The sequence below is a fragment of the Embiotoca jacksoni genome, unplaced genomic scaffold (assembly GCF_022577435.1).
Source record: "Embiotoca jacksoni isolate LCO1_2020_lvr unplaced genomic scaffold, fEmbJac1.0.p SCAF_111, whole genome shotgun sequence".
Lineage (NCBI taxonomy): Eukaryota > Metazoa > Chordata > Actinopteri > Embiotocidae > Embiotoca > Embiotoca jacksoni.
This window is the reverse complement of record NW_027185243.1, coordinates 380001-397500: the sequence shown is the minus strand read 5'-3', so window position 1 is coordinate 397500 and position 17500 is coordinate 380001. Positions and strand designations below refer to the sequence as shown.

The following is a 17500-nucleotide window of genomic DNA, read 5'->3' as shown; positions in this document are numbered from 1 at the left end:
CGTTACCGTACAGTCACTCTGGTCTGTTTGTGCGTTTCTATGTGGTGTTCGTGTCGGCGGGTGTTTGAGCTCCTGGAACAACCAAAGGCACGTTAAAATACCCCAAACAGAAACCGGAGGTCTGGACGCGGTGAAAACGCTGACTCGGCGTCGGGTGAAATCAGCAGCAGGTCTCCGATTTTCCCGCTAAAACTTGTTTTTTTTTTTATTCACTTTATTATGGCTTCAGGGTTTGTTTGTCTCTAAAGACGTGTGGTCGTAGCGTGGTGTTTCTGTGCAGTGTGTGCGCGTCCTCCAGTCTCGTCCAGTTTGTTTTCACACCGTGTCTTCGTCCATCCGGGCGACATCGTCCAGCGTGACGGCGACCGGCACGCTGTTCTCCTCCGCCTCCTCGTCCGACTTCAACGGAGGCGCCAGCATGGCGGCGCGCTCCTCCTTAGGCTCCTCCCTCTCTCGTCTCTCCTCCTCCTTCCTCTCCTTCGCCAGCAGGTGGTAGTTGAGGCCCATCCCCACGAAGAGGAAGACGCTGGCCACCATGAGGATGATGCCGCAGGAGATGTAGGTGTAGTCGTAGTGGTGGTAGTAGTTGTAGAAGCTTCCTGCAGGCGGACGACACCGAGTTCAAAAAACACCTTCCTCACTTCATTTCACTTTGACAATGTTTTGGTGACTTTCGCAGACTAAAAAGAAAAACATGCTGCGACAAGAAACAGCGACTCCCCCTTCGTTTATGAAATTAAAAACGCGTCGAAATACTGGCAAAAAAAAAGATCTAACCATGACGGTCATTAACTCACAGCCTAATTAGCTAAATTTTATATTTCTGTAAGTGACCACTAATACTACCAAAACATACACAGCATAATTAGGGTGATCTACAGATCTACACGCTACAGATCTGCTACAGATCTACACGCTACAGATCTACACGTTACAGATCTGCTACAGATCTGCTACAGATCTACACGCTACAGATCTGCTACAGATCTACACGCTACAGATCTGCTACAGATCTACACGCTACAGATCTACACGCTACAGATCTGCTACAGATCTACATGCTACAGATCTACACTGGGATTAAAACCCTTTAATGAAATGAACTGTTTCAGATGAGTCTGTTTATGAAGCAGAAAACATCAAAGCAAGTCCTCAGTTCCTCAAATCTAAATGATCTGCAGTTATTTTGCTTCTCTGTTTCCTGGTTCACCAACGGTGGCGAGCCGATGCAGGTCAGGAGGAACCGAGGGAATTCAACCGCCAACCCGCTCAACTGGATGATTTTTTAAAATGCTTTTCCTTTAACGAATAAAGCCCCCAAAAAACGTTACCAATTCATCATCTTGCGAGAAGTTATGTTTGGTATTTTCCAATTCTTTCATTCAGATTTGAACGTCTTACCCGTTACCGGCGGGCCCAGCAGCACCGGCGCACACTCCACGATCGTGACCAGCCCCACGGCCGAGGAGAACCTCTGGGCGCCCACCAGGTCCATCAGCGTCTCGAACAGCACGGCGCTCAGCCAGCCGAAAGCAAAACCGAAGAAGATGGCGTAGATCACGAATCCCGTATAGTCCACCGACAGCGGCGCCATCACGTGACACACTCCGTTGTAGAGGACGGCGGCGGCGAAGAAGTACTGCACACGGGGCCGGACCCACCTGGTGTTGGCCAGGAGGCCCATGGAGGGCCGGGCGAACATGTCCACGAAGGCCAGCACCGACAGGAGGAAGGCCGCCTTCTCCTTGCTGATGTCTTTACTCTTGGCGTAGTTGGAGAGGAAGACGAGCGGCGAGAAGAGGCCGAAGAACATGACCACGTTGCCCATCAGGTAGAGCAGGAAGCCGCGGTGCTTGAAGAGCGTCAGGTCGATGAAGGAGTTGACGGTCTGCAGGAACGTCCTCTTGGGCGCCGGCTGCACGGAGTCGGCCGCCTTGCCGTCGCCGGCCTCCGAGTCGGGTTTGGCCGGCGGAGGTTTGGGTCCGATGGGGCGCATCAGGGAGCCGGCCACGCAGCAGTTCAGCAGCAGTCCTCCGAGGATGAGGAAGCTGCCGCGCCAGCCGAACTGGTCGTACAGCCAGGTGTTGAGGGGGGCCAGCGTGGACAGGAAGACGGGGCTGCCCGCCATCGCGATGCCGTTGGCGATGGGCCGGCGCTTGTAGAAGTATTTACCGATCATGGTGAGAGCCGGGTTCAGGTTGAAGGCCAGACCCAGACCTGAGCACAGGAACATCACAGGAGGCCAAACTTGTGTGAGGAGGGATTTGGTGGAAGTGCCCTTCATTTATTTATAGAACCGATATTCTTTTACAATAAAAATGTGTCGTTGCTCAAACCTCCCCTGAATGAACGGATGAAACTCACCTCCCACGACCCCGATGAAGAAGTACAGCTGGTTCACCGTGTTGCAGAAGGAGGCGGCGACGAGTCCCGACCCCGACAGGCATCCGCCCACGATGACGATCGGACGACTGCCGAATTTGTTGACCAGGATGCTGCTGATTGGACCTGAAGAGACACACGGAGACCCGTTACCGCCGTGGTGTTAATTAATCAATGTTTTCAGAATTCATTCGTCCTTTTTCCAGGAAAAAAAAGACACATTTTTGCTAGTTGAAGCCTCTCAAATGTAAAATTTGTTGACTGTTGAACTTTCAGCTTTGAGAAATTGTGGTAAGTAAACAAATGTTAATCAATTAATTAAAAACAAATATTTTTGAGACTATTTTTTAATTTTGTAAAATTTTCAAACTGCAAACCAGAGTTTGTCAGGAAAGCAGCATGTTTGTTCTCCAGAGACTGTTTAGTCTGTGATGACATCAGCTCGCCATTTTAACTGTTGACCACCAGGTGGTGCTGTGATGGTGAACATAAAAGGGGGATAGTGATTGTGTAACAGCACCAGTTACTGGGATGTTACAGGGAGGAAGGAGGGCAGAGGAGAGGAGGAGGAGGAAGAGGGGGAGGGGGAGGGGGAAGTCCACGTGTCCTGCTGTGGTGCCAGCTCTCTCTGAATGGACCTTCACATGATCTCAGCCGTCAGCAGGACGCGAATACAAAGTAAAGTGTGAATCTGCACGACAGGACAGAAAGACGGAGACGACGCTTCCTCAGCCCAAGATGTCCTGAAGCAATTAAGTGATTGCTCAGTGAACAGAAAAATGATCATTTTTAATGATAATCATTATTTTGTTAACAAATCTAGTGAATAATCACCAAATCTTTTTTTTTATTGCTTTTCTGTACATTCTATACTTGTAAACTAAATATCTTCAAGTTTCCCAATGTTGTACGGACAAGACAAGACATTTAAATGTGTCACCATAAACATTTGTTTTTATGACAATGAGCTTAATTAATCAAATATAAAAGATAATTATATTTAGTTTAGTTCCTCATTTGGTCATTTTTCTGTGATTTTTGTGCTTCAAGCAGGTAAATGTTGTTAAATAGTTTTGTCAGCAGTTATCTCGGTGTTGTTAGCTAAAGTCACTCCTTCTTATTAGTTTTCTGGAGGTCCATCTGAAAATAATCCCTCATTCATTAGAAAAGAAGATTCAAGAAGACCTGGTTTTTGGGGGCGTGTCTGTTTGATTGACAGGCCTGTGGTGCAGTCAGGTTACAGCTATCGGTGGGCGGGACGTAGTATCGTCAGGTTTCCAATCAGATGGAGTCAGCTCCTCCCCCTTGCTCTATCAATTATTCTATAAATCACTACTTCTAAATATCAGCTGAATATTTAATAAAAGAATCTCAAATGACGTTTGAGGGAAAACAAACAAACGAGGATTTACAAAAATAAGATGATAAAATATTGATGACCTCAGAAGACACATTGTGTGAGTGAGGACAGGAACCAATCAGCATCCAGTCGAAGCTCACGCACATAAACAAATCACTGCTGACAGCCTTTGTTGCAACACACAAAGAGGCAGTGAGGCTGTTCTCCCACGTTATATAACCCCCCCCCCCCAGCTCCTCCCCACATCACCTCCCCTATCTCTTCCCCACACACACATCATTTGCTCCCTTTCTCTCTGTTGAAAGGAGGAAAAACACAAAGCAGGGCAAGACAGAAAAGGATCACCGACCACCAGTTAGCAACGCAATGTCAAGACTGTTATTATGTACTGTTGTTATTATTACTGCTGTTATTATTACTGTTGTTATTATTACTGTTGTTATTACTGTTATTATTATTACTGCTGTTATTACTGCTGTTATTATTACTGTTGTTATTACTGTTATTATTGTTGTTATTATTACTGCTGTTATTACTGCTGTTATTATTACTGTTGTTATTACTGTTGTTATTATTACTGCTGTTGTTATTACTGTTATTATTATTACTGTTGTTATTACTGTTGTTATTATTACTGCTGTTATTACTGTTATTATTATTACTGTTGTTATAACTGTTATTATTATTACTGTTATTATTATTATTACTGTTATTATTATTACTGTTGTTATTACGGTTATTATTATTACTGTTGTTATTACTGTTATTATTATTACTGTTATTACTGTTGTTATTATTATTATTATTACTGTTATTATTACTGTTGTATTACGGTTATTATTATTATTACTGTTGTTATTATTACTGCTGTTATTACTGTTATTATTATTACTGTTGTTATAACTGTTATTATTATTATTACTGTTATTACTGTTATTATTATTATTACTGTTATTATTATTACTGTTGTTATTACGGTTATTATTATTACTGTTATTATTATTACTGTTATTACTGTTGTTATTATTATTAGTTATTATTACTGTTGTATTACGGTTATTATTATTATTACTGTTGTTATTATTACTGCTGTTATTACTGTTATTATTATTACTGTTGTTATAACTGTTATTATTATTATTACTGTTATTATTATTACTGTTGTTATTACGGTTATTATTATTACTATTATTATCTGTCTCATACTTTGACATTGTAGAATCACATTCAGATTTTATTTTAGAAAACAGTCCCTCCAGGAAGTCGCAAATTGAAGTAAATTCCCGCAATATTTGCTGGAACTTGAATAAAAAAAAAAATTATTCCCACTATCTATCTGCAAAAAAAGAAAAAGTCATCAACAGAAGCTGTGCATGACGGCATAAAGTACATCTTTTCAGACTAAATTGAGCATTTTTTATCCCAACAATCACAAGAAAAACTCAGCGAAATCCAGAATACTTTTCCATGTTTGTTTCATTCATCCTCTTCGTTTCTGACTCAGATGTTCAGATTTCGTGAGCATCCGGCGTGTTTGAGGGAGAAAGAGGCAGCTGGGGAGGATGACGGAGGAAACAGCTGATTGGATCCATCCCAACATGTCCACCACTCACATCTGTCTACAGACCAACATGTGGACTTCCACATTTTACACAAACAGTTCAACACTCCGGGAAACGATGTTGGATGAGAAGATGGAGACCACTGATGTGTGTATTTGGTAAATATGAAGCTATAATCAGGAGACCATTAGCGAAGTTTATTGTAAAGACTGGAAGCAGCAGGAAGCAGCAGGATGCAGCAGGAAGCAGCAGGATGCAGCAGGAAGCAGCAGGATGCAGCAGGAAGCAGCAGAATGCTGCAGGATGCTGCTGGATGCAGCCGGATGCAGCAGGATGCAGCAGGAAGCAGCAGGATGCAGCAGGATGCAGCAGGAAGCAGCAGAATGCTGCAGAGAGCAGCAGGATGCAGCAGGATGCAGCAGGAAGCAGCAGAATGCTGCAGAGAGCAGCAGGATGCAGCAGGATGCTGCTGGATGCAGCAGGGAGCAGCAGGATGCAGCAGGGAGCAGCAGGATGCAGCAGGATGCAGCAGGAAGCAGCAGAATGCTGCAGAGAGCAGCAGGATGCAGCAGGGAGCAGCAGGAAGCAGCAGGGAGCAGCAGGAAGCAGCAGGATGCAGCAGGATGCAGCAGGAAGCTGGCTGCAGTATTACAGGAGGTTACATTCAAGGACCGACTTCTCTAAGTCTCTGCTGCCGGCCAAGAAACAACCTGGCAAACAACGTTCATTAAACCACTTTATAATCTTCAGATGCCGTTTAAATAAATGAGATATGACGTGCTGGCAGGCATCCAGAAAACAACCCCACAGGGGGGCTGTGATGGAAGGGTGGGTGGCTGTGGTGGAGGGGTGGAGGCTGTGATATGCTAAGTTAAGGTCTAGCTCCATGTTTAAAAGTCCCCTGTTGTATCAATTCAGAGTTCACAGGTCTAGTTGCTGCATGAATACTGTCACATTAGCAAAAGACTTAGTCTGTAAAAGATGAGCACAGCCAGAATAAACCACCTGTTTTGTTTGGACTTTCGTAACTTTGTGATGTCACAAACTCACGCTGACGTCATATGTCCGCCCTCGGCACAACATACCGTCGAACCATTTATCTAGAAGAAAACACAGACCAGTCATTCTGTCATGGAAGATACAAGACTGAAGAAAGCCTGTGATTGGCCAGGGTGTGCATCATTCTGAAGAGAATCAACCAATCAGAAGAGAGGATCATTGATATCATTGAGCCTTAAAGAAACAGGCACAGAAAAAGAGCCTGTAGAAGAAGAGAAATACGTTGAGATGGGTGTTGGTACTGAAACCCATCAAAGATTCTTCAGATGAACATCAAAACTGCAAATACAACACGGGGAAAGTGTGAGAAGGAGAGATGAGTAATATCCATCTTCTCATTCAGAAGCACAGAACAATTCTTTAAAGCTTCTTTTTTCTAAAGATGCTAAAGATCCGACACAATAATAACATCCCGTATTATATTTCCAGCTCGGGCACAAATGTGAGGAAATCGGTGGAGATGTGAGTAACGAGTCATCGAAGGAAACAACGCAGTCAATAAGTCGAAGGTAGTTAGCAGCTCAATTCAATAAACACCGTTTTAAAATAAAGATATGAACAACTTTTGTTTTCTTATATGAGCAAATTCAACTTTGCTGCCCTATTTTTACACCTCAGTCATTTATGGAAATATTAATGATGGATGTGTGACTGCTGACTCATCGTTTCATGTCAAATTCATGTCTTTCCTCCGCGCAGCTTCCTGTTGCGTTTCAGAAGTGATTCACGCTGAGTCAGCTGACAGACGTTTGTGGAAGTCTGTGTGTGTGTGTGTGTGTGTGTGTGTGTGTGTGTGTGTGTGAGTGTGTGTGTGTGTGTGTGTGTGTGTGTGTGTGTGTGTGTGTGTGTGTCTGTGTGTGAGTGTGTGTGTGTCTGTGTGTGTGTGTGTGTGTGTGTGTGTGAGTGTGTGTGTGTGTGTGTGTGTGTGTGTGTGTGTGTGTGTGTGTGTGTGTGTGTCTGTGTGTGAGTGTGTGTGTGTGTGTCTGTGTGTGAGTGTGTGTGTGTGTGTGTGTGTGCGTGCGTGTGTGTGTGTGTGTGTGTGTGTGTGAGTGTGTGTGTGTCTGTGTGTGAGAGTGTGTCTGTGTGTGTGTGTGTGCGCGCGTGTGTGTGTGTGTGCGTGCGTGCGTGCGTGCGTGCGTGCGTGCGTGCGTGCGTGCGTGCGTGCGTGTGTGTGTGTGTGTGTGTGTGTGAGTGTGAGTGTGTGTGTGTGTGTGTGTGTGTCTGTGTGTGTGTGTGTGTGTGTGTGTGTGTGTGTGTGAGAGAGAGAAAAAGAACAGCGATGTGTCTTCACAAAGAGAAACCTGATGTGAACCTGGATCAGCCTTTTTGTAACTCCTGTCTGAACATGTGAACTGAAACATCATCGTTGGATGAAACCCAATAAAAAGGTCGATTAAGGACGAGACCGGCTGGTTTTGTGCTTTAAACGATCAAACCGAAGGAGCCGTTGTCTTGGTGTTGCGCAGCGCTGCAGATCTACCGTATTTTTCGGACTATAAGGCGCACTTAAAATCCTTAAATTTTCTCAAAAATTGACAGTGCGCCTTATAATCCAGCGCGCCTTATGTATGGTTACTTGTTGTGCTTATTGATCGATTTTATGTCGTACAATGCGCTCAAAAATCTGTCGAAATGTGTAAGTACGACTTTGGTAAGCAACGAAGCCGCTCCGCTCAGTGGATATTCGGAGCATTACGGTACGCCGGGTCACCACCTGATCGGCCGTAACAGGAATGTAATGTCTAAACTAAAAGTGCATTCATGTGAGGCAGCCCGCGCCCGGAGTTTGATTTACCGGACTGTGTTGTTTTGCTTAATGCGCCTTATAATCCGGTGCGGCTTATAGTCCGAAAAATACGGTACTCCTTTAGATTCCTGCCGAACCCAATGAGATTGTCGATTTATGATTTTTCCTCCTCTTGACACTTCAGAAGTGTCCTCGGCTGAAAGTAGACGCTCCCCAGAGGAGATCATCAGAGACATGGTGTCGGCCCTGATGGTGGTCGAGGAGGAACTGAAGCTGAGATGGATCCTGAATCTGGGAGACGTTCGGTAGTTCACAACAACCTGATGTCCGACCACATTTTGCACTTTGGTTGGAACCAAGTGAACCACTCGGTCAGATCTCCCATCGGGACCTTCTTCTGAACTACTGAGAACTTGTCCCAGATTCAGGATCCATCTCCGACCAGTCAGGACTCGCACCACTTTTCCAGACTGATGAAATGGTGTGAAGCGTTTCTGTCTTCTAAGAAATCTGGAAACAGTCAAGTGGAACATTTTTTAAACAAATTCCTGAGATGTTGAAATGAGGGTTGATTTTTATTCCGTGCTGTTGGACCAATACAGCGGCTGTGTGTTCACTTCGTTTCTTCAATTAAGCCGGGTGTGTTTTTCTAGTGTGTTTTTTTTACACCTGACATTAATTCAGCTGTTAATTCGACGGCTGGTTTAGTTGGATTACAAAAAAAAAGAAATCTCAGTTCTTACTTTTCTTATTTTAGCTTGCAAACATTCCTAAATGTCTGTTTTCTCATGTTGCCTCCAGCCAACCTTCTGCAGAATTATTCACTGGACTGGATGGGAGAGAGGTGTGTGTGTGTGTGTGTGTGTGTGTGTGTGTGTGTGTGTGTGTGTGTGTGTGTGTGTGTGTGTGTGTGTGTGTGTGTGTGTGTGTGTGTGTGTGTGTGTGTGTGTGTTTGCTTCAGTTAAAGTGTGAAAGATAAAGTCCTGCTCCAATCGCCGACCACAGAAATCCTCTGATGCAGTAAAATGCTACAAATCAACAGATGTAAATGCTAACAAACAGTCCTGCAGCGATCTGATCTGTCGCCACGGCAACCAGCTCCTCCCTCAGCTGATATCAACCTGCTCATGTACAGAGTATAAATCAGAGAGAGTTGGAGGATGTAAAAGGATTTCACTGGACTTTATCTCCGATGTTTTTCTTCTTTACTGTTAATCATTGTCAAACGCTCCGATTTCACTTATTATCAGTTCAGTGCAATAAAATCTGGAAAAATGGAAATTGACCGTGTTAGCAACTTTTGTGATGATTAACCGTATGATGACACATATTGAGATATACATATATATATATTAGCTCTGTAGCTCTTGAGGTGAGATGCAGGTCATTGAAGTTATAATCACCCATATGTTGGTTTGTGATCCGATGTTTGTAGCAGGATGTCAGTTTAACAATGTGGGTTTTTGGTTTTGTTGTTTTTCTCTCCTTCCTTCATCGAGTCATTCTGTATAATTTTGTCCACTTCTTTCTCCGTCTCTCACTGTATTTCTGTATTATAATTTTGACTTGTTTATCTTTTTGTCATCTATGGTACTGCAATTATGACTTTTTATGATCTCTATTCTATTTATGTTCCAATTTCTGTAAATTTAAAAAGTAGTGAAAAGTTTAAAAAAATAAAATAATTCACACCCTCTCGAAAAAAAAAAACAGACGAATATGAATAAATAAATTAAAAAACCATTTCTGACTCACCTCCGGCGTACATGACCGCCAGCATGATGGAGGAGATCCAGGACACCTGGCTGGGCGTGGCGTCGAAGATGACCTCGATCTCCTTGAAGAAGACGGTGATGGATTTGGGGAAGGCGTAGGAGAAGCCGATAGAGATGAAGGCGCCCACCACCACCACCCAGCCCCAGCCCCCCTCGGGCGGGGTGTACCCCTGAGGCCCGCTCAACGCTGGAGGCATGTCGACCGGCCGGGGAGAAAAACCAAGACGATGGAAGTCGGAGTGAAGGAACGGGGCTGGAGGACAGCTGGGTGTCGGGGGGCGGAGGGTAGGAGGAGGCCGGTCCAGATGAACGGAGATCAGAAGTTACAGCAACACCCGTGGAGGAGACGGAGCAGAGAGACCTGAGAATCAACAAGACAGAAACAAATCCATCTTTTCCTCTTTCGTGGTTTTAATCTACTTTACTGCCCGATGCTGAATGAAACATGAAAACACAGATGGAGGAAGGAAGGAGGAAAGATAATGTTTTTAAAAAGTGACATGTACCGTAGAAACGTAACGTCTCTCCAGACTCAGCATTCAAATGTTAATGCCGACGTGTTTCCTCAAAGGTATCAATGGAAGCCAGAGTGCATCAGCCGAGTGATCTCACCTTTTTTACACAAAGGCGTTAAATAATCATCTTAACATGAAACGTCTGGTGTGAATTTGTTCCAGAGACTCTGCAGCTGAAGCTGTTAACACGCCATTCACACGCTTCTTCATTTTGTCACTTACACACGTGGTTTGTCGTAGCCGAGTCATAGCGAGCTAATGGTCGTATTTAAAGCCGGGTCCACTTTACTTCCTGTCTGTTCACCACAAAGTCAAAAAGTCTTCAACCGATCAAAACCATTGACAGGTGTCAACTTCGAACACACGCTGCACATACCTGCAGATAAACATGCAACAACACACGTGCAAGACGGTATTAATGCATCCAGATGTTTTGCATGTTTGAGGCCATTCACTTCTAATGCTGAGCTTTCGGTTCCTTCCTTGCGGAGCGTTTCGGTTCATGACCGTTCATTATGAAACTTAACTACGTCAGATCCTCATTACTGATACCGACTTACTGCTTCATCTGCGAGGTCACTGGTGGTAATCCAGTAACTCTGCAGCTCTTTGCTGCTTCTAACTGGGTTTTTTGGTTATTAAAATAACTGATCAGATGCAAACAACACAGACCTCGTAACAAAATCTGTATTTGAACTAATATCAGAAAGCAGACTCTGAGAAACCAACCATGACGTACATTGAATTAAACGCGACTCGTCACGCAAAAGACCAAAAATTGCAGCTGAAAAAAACACAAACTCTGTGTCGGGGTTACGGGAATATTCTTGTGTTTCCTCCATGAAACAAACATATTTCCATCCTGTTTTCCACGTTTCTTTTTATAGTTTGAGGTTTCGATGATGTCCTTTGAGTTGCACCTTCTTCTGCAATGATCCAACAGCACCAAAACTTTAGAACAAATATTTGCACATTAATGGAAACACTTGTACAAGTAAAAATTAGCAATTTCCTGTGCTCATTTTCTAGAAATCCAATTAAAATTTGTTCTACATGTACATTTAAACCTGACTTGTTCTGCTTCCACTTTTTACAGATGAATTAATATCAGCAAGTTAAAGTGAAGACGATGTATGAATCAGATGCAGGATGATGGGCTGAGCAGCCCGCTCACTCAAATAAGGAAGTAGAGAACTAGAGTTGTTGGTGAGCAGACGGGTTTTATTACTGCACGCTAAAATAAAACTGCAGTGAGCACATGTTGTAACTACTGAAGAGGAAGCCACCGCTTTAAACCCTCCACATTTACCTGCATGGAAATAATTTGACCTTATGAGATATTATAGATATTATATATATATATAGCTATGCATGAGCCCCTCTGCATGCGCGCGCGCGCACACACACACACACACACACACACACACACACACACACACACACACACACACACACACACACATTTATTCTACACATGACATGAGCGTCATCTCTGCAGAGGTAGCCGCCATGTTATTGATCTGTGAGTACTCAGTAAACCAGGTCAGACACTCGGACCGACAGTCAAACAAAACAATGCACTCAGTCAGAAATGTGTATGAGCATACCGGCGCTGCCACTTCCTCATCACGTGTCCAATATCTCACGTTCACGCTGAACTCGGACCTCCGCGTGAACTCCAACAGCCATAAAACAACAGTGAACTTGGAGTTAGCCGGTCTTCAGAGGATCTGCTTGAGATTCAAACCACAGCACCTTCGTGGAAATCAATCCGGAGTATTGATGTATGTGTGTGTGTGTGTGTGTGTGTGTGTGTGTGTGAGTGTGTGTGTGTGTGTGTGTGTGAGTGTGTGTGTGTGTGTGTGTCTCTATTTATTCAGCAGAAAACTTTACTCGACGGTCGAGGCACAAATCTGTCAGCGGTCACTTGTCCAGACTGAACGAGGTCCAGCAGACTGACCTTGACATTTCCATGCGAGCTCAGACGCTGCAGCCGTGGCCTCTAATGTGAGTCTGGAAAAGACCCGCTGGTCTTCTCATGTTGCTCACAAAATGTTTGGCCACGCCCACCTCCGATGACATCACCAACGCAGAGACACACTCTCACATGCTGGTGTAAACGCTGCTCTGCACATCAGCTTTCAATCGGTGGATTTGTTGCACCGAAGAAACAATTTAAGAGGAAAAAGAACATTAAATCTATTGAGCGGCTGATGAAAACTCTTCTAAATGCTGATAGATAGATAGATAGATAGATAGATAGATAGATAATTAATAGATAGATAGATAGATAGATAGATAGATAGATAGATAGATAGATAGATAGATAGATAGATAGATAGATAGATAATTAATAGATAGATAGATAGATAGATAGATAGATAGATAATTAATAGATAGATAGATAGATAGATAGATAGATAGATAGATAATTAATAGATAGATAGATAGATAGATAGATAGATAGATAGATAGATAGATAGATAATTAATAGATAGATAGATAGATAGATAGATAGATAGATAGATAGATAGATAGATAGATAATTAATAGATAGATAGATAGATAGATAGATAGATAGATAGATAGATAGATAGATAGATAATTAATAGATAGATAGATAGATAGATAGATAGATAGATAGATAATTAATAGATAGATAGATAGATAGATAATTAATAGATAGATAGATAGATAGATAGATAGATAGATAGATAGATAATTAATAGATAGATAGATAGATAGATAGATAGATAATTAATAGATAGATAGATAGATAGATAGATAGATAGATAGATAGATAGATAGATAGATAGATAGATAGATAGATAATAGATAGATAGATAGATAGATAGATAGATAGATAATTAATAGATAGATAGATAGATAGATAGATAGATAGATAGATAGATAATTAATAGATAGATAGATAGATAGATAGATAGATAGATAGATAGATAGATAGATAGATAGATAGATAGATAGATAGATAATTAATAGATAGATAGATAGATAGATAGATAATAGATAGATAGATAATAGATAGATAATTAATAGATAGATAGATAGATAGATAGATAGATAGATAATAGATAGATAATTAATAGATAGATAGATAGATAGATAGATAGATAATTAATAGATAGATAGATAGATAGATAGATAGATAGATAGATAGATAGATAGATAGATAGATAGATAGATAGATAGATAGATAATTAATAGATAGATAGATAGATAGATAGATAGATAGATAGATAGATAATTAATAGATAGATAGATAATTAATAGATAGATAGATAATAGATAGATAGGTAGATAGATAGATAGATAATAGATAGATAGATAGATAGATAGATAGATAGATAGATAGATAGATAGATAGATAGATAGATAGATAGATAGATAGATACTTTATTAATCCCCAAAGGGAAATATTTTCGCTACAGCAGCATTTATAGATACAGGAAAGAAATAAAATAACAGTAAAAAATATTAAATATAAAAATGCACAGTATATACAATAAAATAGAATAAAATGAAATAGAATAATTAAATTAAAACTAACTAAACAACAGTGCAATTAAAAAAAAAAAAAATTAAACAAACAGGATAACAGACAACGTTGTTATTGTTGTGTGATGGATTTTGCCAGAGGTGAGTTATTGTACAGTCTTATTGCGGTCGGCAGGAATGATCTCCTGTATCAGGAATGATCTCCTGTATCTGGAATGATCTCCTGTATCTGGAATGATCTCCTGTATCAGGAATGATCTCCTGTATCAGGAATGATCTCCTGTATCTGGAATGATCTCCTGTATCAGGAATGATCTCCTGTATCTGTCCTTGTGACAGCAGCTGGAGGAATCTTTTGGAGAACGTCCTCCTCTGTCCCTGCAGCAGGTGGAGAGGGTGGTCAGGATTATCAAATATGGATAATAGTTTGTTCAGCGTCCTCCTCTCCACCACCTTTTCCAGACTGTCCAGATTGTAGCCGATGATGGAGCCGGCCTTCTTAACCAGTTTGTTAAGTTTGTTGGAGTCTCCGGCTCCAATGCTGCTCCCCCTCCCCCCGCCTCTCCCCCCCAGCAGACTACTAGAAGTACAGTTCACTGGCCACAACAGATGGTAGAACATCTCCATCTGCCCACATTGAAGGATCGAAGTTTCCTCAAGAAAAAGAGTCGACTCATCCCCTTCTTGTAGACAGCGTTGATGTTGGTCTTCCAGTTCAGTCTGTTGTCATGGAGACACCAGGTACTTGTACTCCTCCACCATGTCCACCTCCTCTCCCAGAACTCTCAGCGGTTGTGGAGCCGTCGTCTTCCTCCTGAAGTCGACCACCATCTCTCTGGTCTTGGCCACGTTCAGGAGGAGGTGATTTCTACCAGCCCACTCCACAAAGTCCTCCACTACTGCCCTGTACTCCTCCTCCTGTACATCCCTTATACGCCGTCCACTGACTCCTCCTCCTGTACATCCCTTATACGCCGTCCACTGACTCCTCCTCCCGTCCATCCCTTATACACCGTCCACTGACTCCTCCTCCCGTCCATCCCTTATACACCGTCCACTGACTCCTCCTCCCGTCCATCCCTTATACACCGTCCACTGACTCCTCCTCCCGTCCATCCCTTATACACCGTCCACTGACTCCTCCTCCCGTCCATCCCTTATACACCGTCCACTGACTCCTCCTCCCGTCCATCCCTTATACACCGTCCACTGACTCCTCCTCCCGTCCATCCCTTATACACCGTCCACTGACTCCTCCTCCCGTCCATCCCTTATACACCGACCAATGACTCCTCCTCCCGTCCATCCCTTATACACCGTCTACTGTAGAGTCATCAGAGAACTTCTGCAGATGTCTTGACTCTGAGTTGTTCTGGAAGTCAGTTGTGTAGAAGGTGAACAGGAAGGAGACAGAACAGTTCCCTGTGGAGCTCCAGTACCACTGACCACCGTATCAGACAGCACACTGCCCAGACGGACAAACTGTGGTCTGCCTGTCAGGTAGTCATTGATCCAGGAGACGGTGGACGTGTCCACCCCCACCACCCCACCACCACCCGCAGCTTCTCACTCAGCAGCAGTGGTTGGATGGTGTTGAATGCACTGGAGAAATCAAAGAAAGTGATTCTCACAGAGTCACCGGTTCCATCCAGGTGAGACTGAGCTCGTTGCAGCAGGTAGATGATGGCATCGTCCACTCCCACATGAGGCTGGTACGCAAACTGCAGCGGGTCCAGTGAAGATTTCACCAGCGGCCTGAGGTGGGCCAAGACCAGCCTCTCCAGCACCTTCATCACATGAGATGTGAGGGCAACCGGTCGGTAGTCGTTGAGGCCGGATGGAGTCGTCTTCTTAGGGACAGGAACCAGGCAGGACGTCTTCCACAGCACTGGGACTTCCTCCTGCTTCAGGCTCAGGTTGAAGAGGTGTTGTAGGACCTCAGCCAGCTGGACGGCGCAGGTCTTCAGGACCCCGGGGCCGATGCCGTCAGGTCCTGCAGCCTTGCGCTGGTGGAGTCTCTCCAGCTGTCTCCTAACCTGGCCAGTTGTCACAGAGAGAGGGGTGGAGTCATGGCGTCGATGGTGGAAGAGCCCTTTGGAGTTGAGGATTCTGTGTCCATGCAGTTCACCAGGGGGGGCAGAGGGGGAGGGGGGGAGGCAGCAGAGGTGTTTGGGAGGTGTGAGGTGTGGAGGAGACAGATGAGGGTGGTGAACTAAACCTGTTGCAGAAACAGTTTAGCTCATTGTTCCTCTCCAGGTTCCCCCTGATTGTTCCTCTCCAGGTTCCCCCTGGTTGTCTCTCTCTCCCCTTGAACCCAGTAATCTCCTTCATACCGGTCCACACCTCCCTCACGTTGTTCTGCTGGAGTTTGGCCTCCAGCTTCCTCCTGTAGGAGTCCTTGCACTCCCTAAGCTTCTCCTTCAGGTGGCGCTGCACTCTCCTGAGCTCCTCCCTGTCCCCAGACCTGAAGGCTGCTTTCTTCTTATTAAGAAGAACTTTCAGGTCACTGGTGATCCACGGCTTGTTGTTGGGGAAGCAGTGTCCAGTCCGGGATGGTACGGTGGTGTGTTCACAGAATTTAATGTATTCTGTGATACAGTCCGTCCTGCTGTTGATGTCCTCCCCATGTGGTCCACACAGCACGTCCCAGTCCGTGGACTCAAAGCAGTCCTGCAGGGCATCTTTAGCCTCCTGTGTCCACCTCCTCACAGTCCTGGTGGTCACAGGCTGCCTCTGCACCAGGGGGACATACCTGGGAGTCAGCAGGACCAGGTTGTGGTCTGATCTACCAAGGGGGGGAAGGGCAGTAGTACTGTATGCATCCATGGCATTAGCATACAGTAAGTCCAGAGTTTTATTGTTCTGGGTGGGGCAGTTAACATACTGGTGCAAAGTTGGCAGTACTTTATCCAGACTGGTTAAAGTCTCCAGTAACTAACAAAAATGCACCGGGATGCTGAGTCTGAAGTTTGGACACAGTAGAGTGGATGGTGTCCACTGCTGCCTCTACGTCAGCTGATGGAGGAATGTAAACAGCGATAACAATGGTGGACGTGAACTCCCTCGGTAAATAATAAGGGCGCATCCCCACGGCTCGAAGTTCAATGTCCGGGCTACAGAAACGTTCCTTCACACACACGTGGTCGGGATTACACCACCTCTCGTTCACATAGACTTCAATCCCTCCACCTTTCTTCTTGCCGCTCCGAACAACGTCTCCGTCCCCCCGAACGGTCCTGAAGCCGGGTACGGCCGCGCTGTGGTCCGGGAAATGTGAGTGCAGCCATGTCTCGGTGAAACACATGATGCTGCACTCCCGGTACTCTCTCTGGGTCTTTACCAGCGCCGAGCTCGTCCGTCTTGTTGTCCAACGACCTCACGTTCCCCGTTAAGATCTCCGGTACCGCTGGTTTATATTTCCTCCTTTTCGCCTTCAGCTTAGCTCCGGCTCTGTAACCCCGACGTCTTCTCCGAAGTTCGTCCAAGATTTCAGGCCTCGCTCCGGGCAGCAGCAGTAGTAGGTCTACTCAGCGCGATCAGCTGATCATGCGAGTAAACAATAACAATGCCCCCAACCAGAAAAG

At 44.3% G+C, this 17500-nt stretch overlaps 1 protein-coding gene across 2 annotated transcripts in view; it reads right to left on the bottom strand.

Annotated features, from left to right (window-relative positions):
* The window catches only part of LOC138194674 (monocarboxylate transporter 1-like), a 27355-nt gene that overhangs the window by 3126 nt on the left and 6729 nt on the right, over window positions 1-17500 (bottom strand). Inside the window, exons 1-5 of one of the 2 annotated variants that reach the window (XM_069143587.1) lie at window positions 12008-12319; window positions 9866-10246; window positions 2365-2508; window positions 1402-2217; window positions 1-599 (exon numbers count right to left, since the gene is read on the bottom strand). The exon at window positions 1-599 is cut by the window's left edge and continues 3126 nt beyond it. In XM_069143587.1, the coding sequence (XP_068999688.1) occupies window positions 316-599; window positions 1402-2217; window positions 2365-2508; window positions 9866-10082 (1461 nt within the window). In that variant the 5' untranslated portion in view covers window positions 10083-10246; window positions 12008-12319 and the 3' untranslated portion in view covers window positions 1-315. Of the gene's footprint in view, window positions 600-1401; window positions 2218-2364; window positions 2509-9865; window positions 10247-12007; window positions 12320-17500 lie in introns of those variants that run through there. The other variant, XM_069143586.1, reaches the window with a different exon arrangement.